Raw genomic sequence first — 13,509 nt, 5'->3', positions numbered from 1 at the left:
GGAAGAAGACCAAACCCTACAGTGGCAGGCAGTGATATAAAATCCCCAGCGAGAAGAATCACTAATGACTAAGTCCATCCCCTTCCTTCCCAGGAGACACAGACCTTCTGCATTCTGCAGCAAAGGGAAGCAATGGAAATGCACAGCAGCGTGCTGAGAATTCTGGGGACCCAATGCAGTAAAGGACACAGAGCTGTTTCACAGTCCAGCTAAGAGGGAGTGTGGTCTTGAAATGGAAAAAACCAAAAGGCCAGATCTGCTGTCAAACATCCCCAAGGTCTTGCACTTTACACCAGTTTGTTCAGGGCTTTTTTTGTTGCTGTTTTTTGTTGCAACACAAAGTAAGAGACCCTCAGAGAAGCATGAGTCAGGGCTGCCAAAATGATCTATTTACAAGTCACAGCTCCCATATAGAAAGATTAATTAAGATAGAGTGTATGACTCAGTTCCATCTTATACTCTCAGGAATGTCCTGATCCTTTAAGTCCCACACATCCACATATATTCAGACCCAGGCACACCTCCCCAGCAGCTGAAGGTAAATCTGCTCCTACGTTTATCCAGCATAAATGTCTGATGCTTGGGCATGCCAACCTGCACTGAGATACCTCACATGTAACACACTGAGCAGCAAGCAAGGACAGGTCAGAATACACCTGAGATCCTGGGTTTCAGCAGGACACACCACTGCAATGGCCATAAGCCAGTTTACCAACAGGGGAGTCCTGGACAGAGTCTATGGTGGTTTTGTAGGCAGGCTGGGCACTCTGCTGACACAAGGTGTGCATGGCAAATCCCAGACTGGGAAGCACCCCTATGGAAGAGGGGCAAATAAATATGTATTCCTGGCTGCAGAATTCACCTGACTCACTGGGTCTGACTTTTCCTGAGTGTCTCTCTCATTGCCCCAACACCACAGCCCCCCACTACCCTCCTCACGTTACTTGATACCTTTAGAGCATCTTTCCTCCCTAGCAGACTAAGACACCAAAGAAGAGTTTATGACAGCAGAGGAAACTTGGCATGGTTCAAGACCCCTTCTTAATTCAACTGCTCTGTCCCCAGACCTCACCTCTCTGCCAGCCCTCGTTTAGTCAAGCCTGAAATGACAATGGGATCAAAAGGTTCCTCTGTCCCAGAGATGGTTATTCCCAAAGGGCCCCCGTATCGCTTCAGCTCCACCGTGTAGATAATAGCACCAGTTGTTTCCTGCTCATCTGAAAGAGAAAACAAGAATGCTGAATTCTTTTCATTTCCCAGTACAAGTAGTCATAGGAAAGACTTGCAGCATCTAGAAGCAAAAGTCAGAAGTCTTAGGTGACACTCATACCAAATAGGATTTTAACCTTCCAGACATCACTTAAGGGCAGAATAACAAAAATAGACTATAATCAATTGGAAAGTGGTGACTGGATAGCAGCAGCCCTTATCTTTGTTAGTTTGCGCTACCTATTGGGAAATGTCATTACAGTGGACAGGCACCAGTTTGCATCAGGATTTCTGTACCAGAGTTATCTTCATCCTTCCTAATCTTCAATTTGACCAGGTCTTCACACTGCCTTAAAATCTGCACAGCATCCTCCATTGAGCAATTGTCGAGTCGGATGTTATCAATGGCTAACAGCTTGTCTCCCGGCTCCAAGGTGCCAGTTCTACATGGAGAGGAAAAGAAAACTAAGAGTACATTTGTATTTGCCTTTCAGATCCCACCACACATTCAGTTCTGCAGTGGAAATGACAATATTAACTTTTTACTGTCCTTGATCTTTCCTGGAAAACAACCATGAGCTTAGTCTGGGATACCTGCAATTTTAAAGAGAGGAAATTTGTGTAGAGCATGTATCCAGACAGAACCAGCTAGGAAGGTTAGACAAATATCCTGGATAACCTACAACCCTGAAAATGCCTGATGTTTAACTGATAGATATTCTACCTCTTATGGAAACTCCTGTGTGAGCACTCTTAGAAATAAGCCATACAGCCACACTAAATTCCTCTGAATGCCTTGCTATGAGGTGTTGGGATCAGAGGGGAAGTCAATAAATCCCGAGTTATTTGCACAGTTCTCCACCAGTGCTCACAATTCACTCACTTTGTTCACCAAAGCAGGAGCTGAGACATGGCAAACTACCTGATAAACCATAGCACCTCCTGGGATGTAAGAAGCCATTTACCACATGCTCTTAAATGCTAAACATCCATCTCCTAGAGACTCAACACACATCTAAATCAGTGCCCTGGTCATCTTCTCCATTAGCTCAATTCTATTCACTTCAATACAGACAATTTTTATTGCAAACTCTACTGTGGTCTAAGAAAAACCTCTAGTGCTGAGATCTCCTTGGATTCTGGAAATATCCAGACCCAAGTGGTGCTGCTTGGGCTACATTCAACTTCTCTGGTAGACATTCTAACTATCATTGAAGGTCATTTTGCAGCGGGTTTGAGAGATGGAAAATCCTGCACTCACCTGTGTGCTACACTCCCCTTCTTGATGTCAGAGATGATCAAAGGATCCCCAAGCTTTCTGCTTGCAGCTGCAAAAGAGACACATGGTACAAAGCCTGGTATTGAGTTTGCTGTCTGGGATGGGGATGGTGGATAGTTAATGGGGAGAAGCAGCCATAAGGAAAGGGGATTTATATTCCCATCACAAAATGATGCTTCACAGTTGAATTCTGGAAGCCTCTCCAGAAAAAAAGAAAGACTAAATAAATAAATAAATAAAACCCTGCAGTTTTTTGGTTGCTCTTTGCCCAGGTTAAGTTCCTTTGGACTCCTGAAGGAGAGGACATGTGGTGTCCAGCAGCAAGAGGTGTCCAACAAGAAGAGGTGGCACTTCAACCCCAGCACTGTTGAGCAGCCCTTACCACCCCTCACACACAAGAGAAGGGAGCCAAAGGCCATGGCTGCAGTCAGAATTAGCACTGCTGCCTGGAGAGCATCCAGCTCAGCCCTGTGCTCCATACAAGCATTTCTGTGTTCTTCAAGTAAAGTGGGCTGTGAAATTTTCCAGGTGGAAAATAACCCAGGGAAAAAGCTCTATTTTTCAGCTGGTTCAGCTCTCTAGGGCACTTAATCATAGAACCAGATGAATCAGGGGTGGTTTGTGCTGGAGCTGGAAGGGGTGGGTGGTTTCCAACTCTTATCTCCTGGCTGACCCTGATAACTTTTTCAGCCCACGAGATCCGAGCACGCATCTCTGGGAGCATTTACATTTTCAAACTTGCCTGCAAGACCTGATGCTCGCCTGAGATACCCAAGAGAGATTTATGACTCAAACTCCTGACCTCCTTGTCATCCACATGCCAAACATACACCAAGAAAGAGCATCCATTCCACCCTGCATCCTTCACTTCTGCCTTGCCATGGGAATTGCATTGCCTCATTTAAAGTTGACAGAGCTTCTCACAAAAACTGTGTGGGAAGAAAGAAACTCACAGCCTTTGAACATATCAGGTGCAGGGCAGAGATTAAAATATCTGTGAGGCACGTGGCACCAAACACACAGAGATCCACCTGCTTGAACAGCAGTTAGAGAGCACCCAGAAACTCAGACATAGTAAGTGTTTACCAACCTCTCTGCTCCAGATTTTTCTGTTGTTTATATTAATTTATGAGATTTAAAAATGCAAATCTATCCCAACACCTTTAAAGATATCCTCTCCCAGAAATAACCAAACCTTCTGTACTAAAGAGAGCAAAAAGACAGACAATCTCAGTTGTGGCAGGGCTGAGAACCTCAGTGAGGTCAGACTGCAAAAAGCAGACTGTGATTGATTTTAAATAGTCACAGCAATGTGACTGCTGAATAGTAGAGCCTGAAGGAATTATTTTCCCCATATTTTACTGGAGCCTGGTACCAGATAATTTTGGACTGGACACTCATGTTGTTCTTCTCTCTGCAGATCTAAGGGAGGAGGATGTGTTGTGGAGATTTCCAGAGGGTTTGTGCCTATATTCAGCCTGTCCACAGCATGGACCAGACTGCAGTCAGGACAAGAGACACTCGGCAAAGCTGAGCAGTGGGAATAAGGGCAAAACCAATGCAGAAATCCCCACACTGACTGAGAAGGCCACACACCATGGACTAACAGCACAGGGATTGAGATGTATCACTCTGATAATTATTTCTGTTGCTCTCCTTTTCAGTATAGGACATGTATTTGCTGCTGACAGGGGTGTACAGAGTGGTGTCTGAGCAGCAGTGAGGGCAGACCCTGTGAGCACCCCCTAAGCCCTGGGTCAGGTGGCATTGCTGCATGTTTAATCACTCCCTAGCCTGGTTCTGTCAAAACAATCCAGGTTAGCAAAGATACTTTTCACTGCAAGGTTTGTTTACTAGTTTCAAAGCAGAGGCAGTGTGACAGAAAGGGGTTAGGGAGGATCATAACCTGTCCTGGTGGTGGGCTGGGATGGCCATCTCTAACCTGACCAAGCCACAGCTGAACAACATGTCTGGAGACCATGAATAGCAAGAGAGAAAAACAGAGGAGAGGAAAAAAAAGGCAAGCAAGTACAGACAACAACATGCCTGGAGCTCTGCAGAATTTATGTTTATCTCAGCGTCTGCCTTGCAAGTCCTGTGACATGTGGGGGGATCCTGCCCACAGTCTGTCTCTGAACAGAGAACGAGACCTTGTCCTTCTGAAGCTCCACAGTTGGTGTCAGCACTGAACACAGCACAAGCCTCCCATGATAGAAGCAAGGGTAACAAACCAAGTGCTTTATCCATTAGAAAACAAAGCAAGTTTTAAAGAAAAATCATTCTGGGTTCTGTTTGCAGGCTTTTTTAAAAAGTTTTGCACAGATTTTCTTAAGACTTGAGTTAAATAGAAGAGCCATATATAACTGCATACAACTGTCCCTACCAATAGAGAACCCAAACTTGAATAAATGGCAGCCCTTGTAAATGTAAAACATTCCAAATATTCATCACAGAATCATTATAGAATCACTTGGATTGAAAGGGACTTTAAAGTCGTCTAGTTCCACTCATGGAACAGGGACATCTTCCACTAGACCAGGTTGCTTAAAGCCCCACCCAACCTGTCCTTGAACACTTCCAGGGATGGGGCATCATCACATTACATAATTACTTAATGTAAAATGCAAAGGCTTTATAAAACCATCAAATCTGAAGGGTAAGTTAGAGAGACTTAATGAATAACCATGTTCCCTCAAGAGGCGCAAGATACAAGGTTAAGATAATGAAATCTCACAGCACAGAACAGAGGCTTGTTGTTCATTCTAAAAACCTGCAATTACTGACTCCATTAATTAGCTTTTGGCATCCCAAAGCCCTTCCTGGCACCCTAGCAGAGTGTCCAGATGGGCTTCCTGCCTGTCTGCTGGGATCAGGTTGCCCTGAGCACCCCTGAGCCCCACAATTTTCACCATCCTGGGCCATTCACGCAGGGTGACAATGTCTCTCTGTACAACAGCTGCCTGTCTGACAGTGAGAGAGCTGCAATTCACTGAAGGGGTGCCTCAGTAGAGGTCAGAGCCATTAGATACATGAATCCCTAGTGAGATTTTGAATAGACAATTTCCAATTTGCTTGTAATTAAAACAGCACCAATCTAAAGTACATTGTTATTAGGGCTGTGGTCTTTGGCATTAAGACATTTGCACAGATGAGTAAAGCCTCTTTATCCATTCATTTCTGCTGTTAATGTGGCTATATCTCTTCAAAAGACATTGTCTTGGGAACTCTGCTGCAAGAAGACACAAGTCTGGACACTCAGCCTTGCCTCTGGGTTTTGCTCTCCTGTGTGTGAAATGGAGATGGCAGCAAAGGAAGTCAAGGGAAGAGATGGAGGCAGGAGCTGGCCTGCAGAAACCCATGCTCACTCTCAGCAGGCATCCTGGCTGTGGCCTCCATCTGCCAGGGCAAGCCACTTCAGGTGCAAACAGACTCTTTTTCAGACCCATTTGTATTTTTGGTGGATTTACCAATACAAAAGACAGTTTAAATCTGCTCCAGTGGCCCAGAGAAGGCTCCATAAATCAACAGCTGGTAAAGGTAGAAGCATGTGGTGGAGAAGAAACTCAAAATGAAAACACTGCTTGGCAGTGGTGACACGGCAGTGATAAAAAGGTGAATTGATCAATACTGTTATTTACTTTTTATAAATTGCTTTCAGTCTCTCTGCTGGGATTGTGGCTAACTCTGTGTTTACACTGTGATGGATGATGAGGCCAGGAACACATGTCCAGTTTGTGTTTTTAATAGAATGCATAATGACTTGTACTGGTAAATTATTCCCCTCCAAGGAGAACAAGCACATATTTCACAGGCATCAACCCGTTAAAAATGCCCTTCATTATTGACCAAGCCAAAGCAGCACTGCCAATGTGCAGTTAAAGAAATTGTAATAATGCCATAAGAATGCATTTAAATAAGAAGCATTTTTAAATTGGAAATAACACAATCAGAAACCAAATAATCTCAGGATAGCTAAGGAATGAGAAGAGGAAAAAAGTGAATCAGAATTGATTACAAAGAGCAGCAGTGAAAATCAAATCCTCAGTACCCAACTTTTTCCTCTATCATTCATTAAGTTTAGCAGCAGGTGCATAAATTAGCAGTGCCTCTAGCAGGGTACCTGCCTCATCACGGATCCTTTTCCTTTCACAACCTCCAGGTAGCAAAACCAGATCAGGATATCCCACCAGGATAAAAGCACTGGAGTGAATCAGCTGCAGTGTGAGTGAGGGGGCAGGACAGGTGGCTGCTGAGCCTGCCCCGCCTGCAGACACGCTCGGCTGGGCTGGTGGCAGGGCACAGGCTAATACAGAGCCTGCAAAACTACATTTGCTTGGCTCTGAGATCCATCTTCTCACTAGGACAGTGATTACACGGCTTAAGTGACTTAATCGAAGTTATCTATCTCCCCAAATTCCAGTTTTATCACCTGCAAGCAGATATACTGCCAACTCCTTATCTGCAGTACTTCACACCAAGGGCACAGGAATTGATTTGCTAAGATATATAAAGGTAATTTGATAAACAAGCTATATAAAGCATTAATGCATATCTAAAATTAATAGCAATTTCAGTATCTCTTTAAACAGCTACACTAACACACCTCTACCCTACAGTGAATGTCACAACCAGCCCTTGGAGAGGATATTTGAGACAGGAAAAAAATCCCAAACTCTCAATAAAAAAGGTAATCTTTTGTATAATCAACTATCATTTTGCAGAGGGGAATAACAAATCTATATCTTATTTTAAGAGGTGAGGTATTGAACGTATGAGAATATGTGACTATTAGCTTCTCGCTGCTGGAGATTTTCATTTGCAATAGATTTACAGAAAACCTTCAAAGGCATAACTGCATCATTAGAACTGGACACAGCCAGCAAGATCAGAGCATTTGAGGCATGTGTTCTGCTAATGGAGATGGGAGTTCAGGCTAACAAGGGTGAAATCTTCACATCCCTGTGTCAGAACTTTCAGTTTACCAGTATTTGCCTCCTCACCATTCTGAGCCCCAGAGGTTGCTGCATAAAGGTAAGCTTCAGAGTTCTTGGGGCAGAAAGGAGCATGCTCTGCTCTTCAGCCAGAGTAGCTGCTCTACAAGCAAATACCCTTCTCTCTGGGACAGAGGCTGAGGTACTGGAGCATGGAGAAAGTGAGAGTTTAGCTGGCTTTGTGTCCCTTCACCAGGAACAAGTACAGCTCCTTCTCTGTATGTTCATCCCAGAACCAGCAGCATCTGCCCCCCTTGTACACAAATCTCCTGGGTTTCCAGCCCTTTTATGAGCATTTCCAGCAGATTAATGGCTCCTACAGCCAGCTCCATTACATGAATCCTTCCAACACATCCATCAAGAATCCTGCTCTCCCCCCACCCTTTACCTAGTCCATCTCCCAGTTAGCTCTGCAAGCCACAGCTCAGCAAGAACTTGGTCACACTTATTTCTGTAGTGCCACTCTGATGAGGTCGCAACACTTTCTGCCCATTTAGGAAGTCAGAGACAAACCTTCCCAGGCACAGGAATTTACTACAGAGAAGCCAGCTGAAGCCAAGAGGTAAAACTCAATGAAAGCAACTCATCTTACATCTGTAGTGTAGCTAGACTATAAAGCTCATTAATAAACCCAATTCTGTGGCCACAGCAGTGCAGTGGATCTTCTTCTGACCCCTTCACCTTGCCATCTACATAAGCTGCTCCAGTTTTACAGAGTAGGGAACAGGAATCCAATGCAAGAGGCCAGTAAACAAAGTCCTTTAAAACAGTAGTTATATATTTTTTCATACCAGAGGGAAAGCTGTAAAAGCTGTTTCTAGATCTACACAAACACTCAAGTCAGCAGAACTGAGAGGAAAGGAACTGAGCAAAACAGAGAAGGGTTATTTTTACCTCTTTTCTTTTGCTGCTTGCATCATACTCCTGCATGTACATCATGTCTCTGCAGGAAGTACTTAACATAAGGCTGCTTGCTTTGGTTTTAATGTTTGAAACTGATATATTTATCTGCCTGGTCAGAGGCAAAGTCAAAAAATGATGACCTAATTTGCTAAGGATCATGTGGACATAGGTTTATATAGATAAATATGTGAAAACAAAATTATGATTAAGCTTGAATTTCATCCTTGCCACTGCATTTTCTGGGTGCCTCTCTTTTTCTTCATTTGTAAGTATAAGTTTGGCTTTGACTCAGGAAAAAACTGCAATATATTTTAGGTTTATGCATGTGCATTACTTAAAAAATGTCCTACAAACATGTTCAGCAATCAAAAAGATCAACTCAATTATAGTGTTAAAAAGCTGCTTTGTAGTTGAATAATGGGGATCTATTTAAAACCCAGGGGTCAGTTCCTTTCTATTAGCAGTGATTTCAAAAACGTGTGTGAAATCACTTCTTTTAAAAAATTTGAAATGAAAACCTTTCCAACATAAAAATATGTTTGAAGTGTAAATGCACATCTGAAGCAGATTCCATTCAAATAAGTCTTCATAAATAAAAACTTTTGTTCTTGCCAGCAGTTACCAAGTTCATTTTACTCTCTAGCCCCAGACATAAACTAAACTTTGAAACTTAATAGGGCCTTGCTCAAGCCAGTTTTTGCTACCAGATCCATTATCCTAGGTTGCACTTTTAGGCTAGAATGCCAAGGCAGTAGGTTGGAACCCAGCCCACCACTGCTCCCCACCCATTATAGACAGCCCGCTGCTTTCATAAAGCATTTGATGTCTTTAGACAGTAACTGCTATCAAGCCAAATGTTAAATACTGTGATGTTATTTCTCAGGATTGTTCTTGTGGCACGAATAGGGGAAGCTGAGATGAGGGAGAAGAAATATCAGTAGGTGCAAAGGCATCATCCTGTCCATGTTTCAGTCACTCCTGAGAATCATCCCACTTAGACCAGAACACCTCCAATTAACTCTCTAACTAATGCTGTAAATGTCAAGAGGTAATTACCATAGCTTCTCTTTTAATGAAACCTAGTTTTCAAGTGTCCCTTGTGACTCCATTCCCCAGACACAGCTGGGTCCGTGCTCCTGAGGGCTTAGAAAAGAGATCCCATAATTGCAGTCTCACAAGCTGCTCTGCTTCAGATCAGAGGTGGTGGCACTCTCTGGGCATGGCAAACCTCAGATGATTCAACTCACTTTACCCAGAAGTTAGAGAGGGATGCATGGTCCAAGACCTGCATGTGTTTGCCATACAGGAAAAATTCACTGACACAAGGCATAACAAGACCCCAGGTTAGCCAGAAATTTGGGATGGATCTGCCTATATCATCCCCCTACAGCACCCTCTCCAAAGAGGCCAAAAGATCTTTAAACGAAAAACTGCTCAGAATGGAAACAGAGGTAATTAATCAAGATGAGAAGAGAAGAGAGAAAAGAAGGAAAAAGGTTTATGCTCTCTTCTCTCAGTGCACACCAAGTCCTGGCACATGGCTTTCCTTCTGCATGGCTTGAGCTTGTAAATGAAACAATTCCTGGCAAACCCTGGAATTTAAAGTGCCTTCCCCTTTCTCTAAAACCAACCACCCTCTTCATACTCTTCCTCTTGGCAGTTTCCCCTCTCTACCCTTTAAGCTGTGGGGTTCACCTCTCACTTGTTCTCCTCCCTCCACCTCTTTTTGCAAGGGACCCACCAGACCCAGGTAATTTTTTTTTAAAAAGAACATAATACAAGTATGAGCAAGGAAATAAAAATAATATTACTAAGAATGGAATGGAATGGAATGGAATGGAATGGAATGGAATGGAATGGAATGGAATGGAATGGAATGGAATGGAATAGAATAGAATAGAATAGAATAGAATAGAATAGAATAGAATAGAATAGAATAGAATAGAATAGAATAGAATAGAATAGAATAGAATAGAATTCTGCACCACAGATTAAGTGATCAGATGAGACACATCCTTTGGCCTAACCCTTCATGCAGCTGCTTTTCCCTGCAGCTGCCAGCTCATGGAGGCAGGAACCACACATCTGATTAATTCTGGGATAAATCACGAGCACTGGAGGGCTACACAAACCCCACATGATCTTATCTCTCTGTTGAGTCCTCTAAAATGCCTGTGTGGAAAACAGAGGCTCTCACAACTGTTACTGCAAGTCTGAGCAATACTTACAGCTGATTGTAATTCCAAGCTCTACACCTCTTTTCTTGGGCAATTTAACGTGGAAAGTACCGCTGCTGGGTATGACAGACTCTATAAAGCAAAAAACAAACAAAAAAGAAAAAAAAAAGGAGGAAAAAGAGTTTTCAGTTGCATGGATGGCTTCTTTGGAACCAAGAAAACAAGCCCATAAAGCACTGCTTTATTGGTTCAAATAAGGTTAAGTGAGGCCCTGTGGACTTCAGGTTGAAATCTGGATTCTCATTAAAAATACATGCTCTGAACATCAAGTGCTCACATCACACTGTATTTCAAAACTGAAGCAGCTCTGTCAATGTAAATGGAAAAAAAATTATTTTTTAATACAAAACTGCACTTCACCTCTAGCATATAGTTTTGGCTCCCTCCTGGCTTCAAGGCCCTAAATGAATATTATTCTTACTAATGAGCAAATATTTAAAGTATGTCCCCTTCATCTACTCCTTAGGCTTATCTCAGCCAAGAATGAGCACAGAACATTTATGAAAGGATCAGAATAACCCTCCACCTCAGTGCACATTAGAGAACAACGACAAATGGAGAAGGTCCTCACAGGGTTTCTCGCTCTTCCCTCTGAGCCTGGTGAATATGCTCCCTCCCAGGGGTTAACAAAGGCACTGGCAGAGTCCTACGGGCAGAGAGGAGCAGCAGCTCCTTTGGGAACGTACCTGCAACATCAAATTCGATCTCGAGCACCACTTTGTTGGTGAGCGCTGCGTCCCGCAGCAGCTGGTTGGCCTCCTCCATGGTGCCCTCCTCCGTCGCGATGCCGTTGATGGAAAGGACTCTGTCTCCTACTTGCAGCAGTCCACACCTGCAGTTCACAGTGGGAAAAGAGGGGACGGGAACAAGGAGACAAGGAAAAAGAGGAAAGGAGGAAAAAACAACCCCACAACCAGCCATGAGTTACTTTTGCCAGGCAAATCTGTTACAAGACACACAAGGTACTGACATGTTTTACAGCAGTGGCCCCAAAGAGAAAATAACTTGTTTTGCTGTGCCTGTCCCAGTGTCCCTGGAGGGGCACAAGGAAGCAAACCTTTGTGGATTTCTGAAGTTCAAACATACTTTGCTCCTAAATAAGCATTTCTGGTCACAGTTTTTGCAACAACCAAGGGGGAAAAAAAGTAACCCTTGTCTTTCTAAAAATCAACACCATAGCTGAGAGATGAGAATGATAAACGCAAGGGAATGTGACTTCCTTCCCTATCTAACCACAAATAGCTCTTCCCATGCACCTGCACCCTCTGGAACACAAACTAATGGCATTGAAAATTGCACAGATTCCTCTGCTTAGTTCATGGCAAATACTGAAGCTACAACCCAATAAACTCACCAAAATGTCTCGGCAAATTAGATAACCATTTATCCTTTCTAATTGCATTTCTGGAAGCCAAATGCACAGTGTTTCTATTTAACTGCCAATATTATTCCAGTGTGATGGCCTGACAATATAACCACAACTGACTCTTTGGGGCTCTTGCTTTAGACCCATTTACTCCAGGAACAGAGATCAGCAGGATTTTTACATTTTTACTTTGGAAGGAGAACATGATGGCAAGGCTACGTTAGAGATGTGCTGCTACAGCACAGTTTGTCTCTTGGGACCCCCCCTGCATTTATAAGCAAGGTGTTTTTCACACCTTCCTACATTCAGTATCCACCCACACTCCCTTTTTTTTTACATATACTGCAATACCAGCAAGATGATCTTCCAAGTTATCTCCCACATTATCTCAGTCAGCTCCCACCTGGGCTGGCCCATGGCTCTACAAAAACAAGGCTGCAGTGTTCCCTGCAAGCTGGGAAACTGCTCATCTTCCTTCTCCTCTATCAGTTGTTCACTTTAACTACATCTTTTAGACTTTCCACTTATCACATGGCTGTCCACTAGATCAGAGCTTGGGAAACCACTCTTCACTCATCACTAACATAAGCTACAGAGTCGTCTCCAAAAGAGGTTTAGGGTTATTGCATCAAGTCTAAGGTTCCCCTCAAAATGTGGAGTTATTTTACCAGAAAAATTCTCCAGAAGACATTAGTTGGCCTGTTTTAAGCCTTCTCCAGAGAATCTTTATTCCCTTCCTGTTTAATGATCAAACACATCTTTGTCTTCTCTGTTCTTTCACAGATACCTCACAGAAGACAGCTTGTTTTTTACTAAACCTTCCAGTCACTCTTCATCACTCACACCCAATTCAGTTGTAAGAAAACACAGCACCACAGCTTCCAGGCACACAAAGGCATCAAAGGCAACAGACACTTGACTGTATTATTCACGTCCAAACAACAGGATGTGTATGAAAGGCTGAGTTATCAAGAAAAAGTACACACATCTGAATTCAAGAAAAATGAACAAGCACAACAGCTTGTGCCAGTGGCCCATCAAAAGCTGAGATATGAACAAGTTTGGAGAGAGCCCAGGGAGGTTATTTTAATGGTAGGAAGGTATATTCACACTTCTGCCTGAGTTCATGCCATCTATAGAAAAATGCTGGCTACTTTATGAGATGCAAATTCAGAGCTGTTTGTTGGAGGATTCTTGGATTAGGACAGACAACTCCATGATGTATAAATGAACACACCCTTGTAAATAAATCACATCAAGTTTAATTACAGTCCTTTAGTGGACTTGTGGCTATGCAGCCACATAGAAATATTAGCTTATAAAAACGAAGATGGCACCGAGTACAACAGAGATGACTCCTCTGTCACCAAGAGGTCTCTTGCTATGACAGAAGCGCACCTTTTGCAAAGGAGGCATCAACAGCTGCATCACTCAGACACCACTGTCATCTCAAGCTCACATAGGGACACAATCCACTTTAGCATCCCTCTTTCAGCCACAAGGGCTGGGAGCTCATAGGATACT

At 43.2% G+C, this 13,509-nt stretch overlaps 1 protein-coding gene across 8 annotated transcripts in view; it reads right to left on the bottom strand.

Annotated features, from left to right (window-relative positions):
• GRIP2 (glutamate receptor interacting protein 2) overlaps window positions 1-13,509 on the bottom strand; it is a 257,026-nt gene that overhangs the window by 21,676 nt on the left and 221,841 nt on the right. For all 8 annotated transcript variants that reach the window (XM_021531534.4, XM_085590444.1, XM_085590443.1 and 5 more), the window contains 5 exons: window positions 11,306-11,451; window positions 10,611-10,691; window positions 2,471-2,537; window positions 1,507-1,652; window positions 1,073-1,217 (listed from right to left, as the gene is read on the bottom strand). In XM_021531534.4, coding sequence (XP_021387209.2) covers window positions 1,073-1,217; window positions 1,507-1,652; window positions 2,471-2,537; window positions 10,611-10,691; window positions 11,306-11,451 — 585 coding nt within the window. The remainder of the gene's footprint in view (window positions 1-1,072; window positions 1,218-1,506; window positions 1,653-2,470; window positions 2,538-10,610; window positions 10,692-11,305; window positions 11,452-13,509) is intronic.

This window comes from Lonchura striata, chromosome 12 (assembly GCF_050655825.1).
Source record: "Lonchura striata isolate lonStrDom1 chromosome 12, ASM5065582v1, whole genome shotgun sequence".
NCBI classification, from domain to species: Eukaryota; Metazoa; Chordata; class Aves; order Passeriformes; family Estrildidae; genus Lonchura; species Lonchura striata.
Note: the sequence above shows the minus strand (reverse complement) of the source record. Positions and strands in the feature narration are given on the sequence as shown.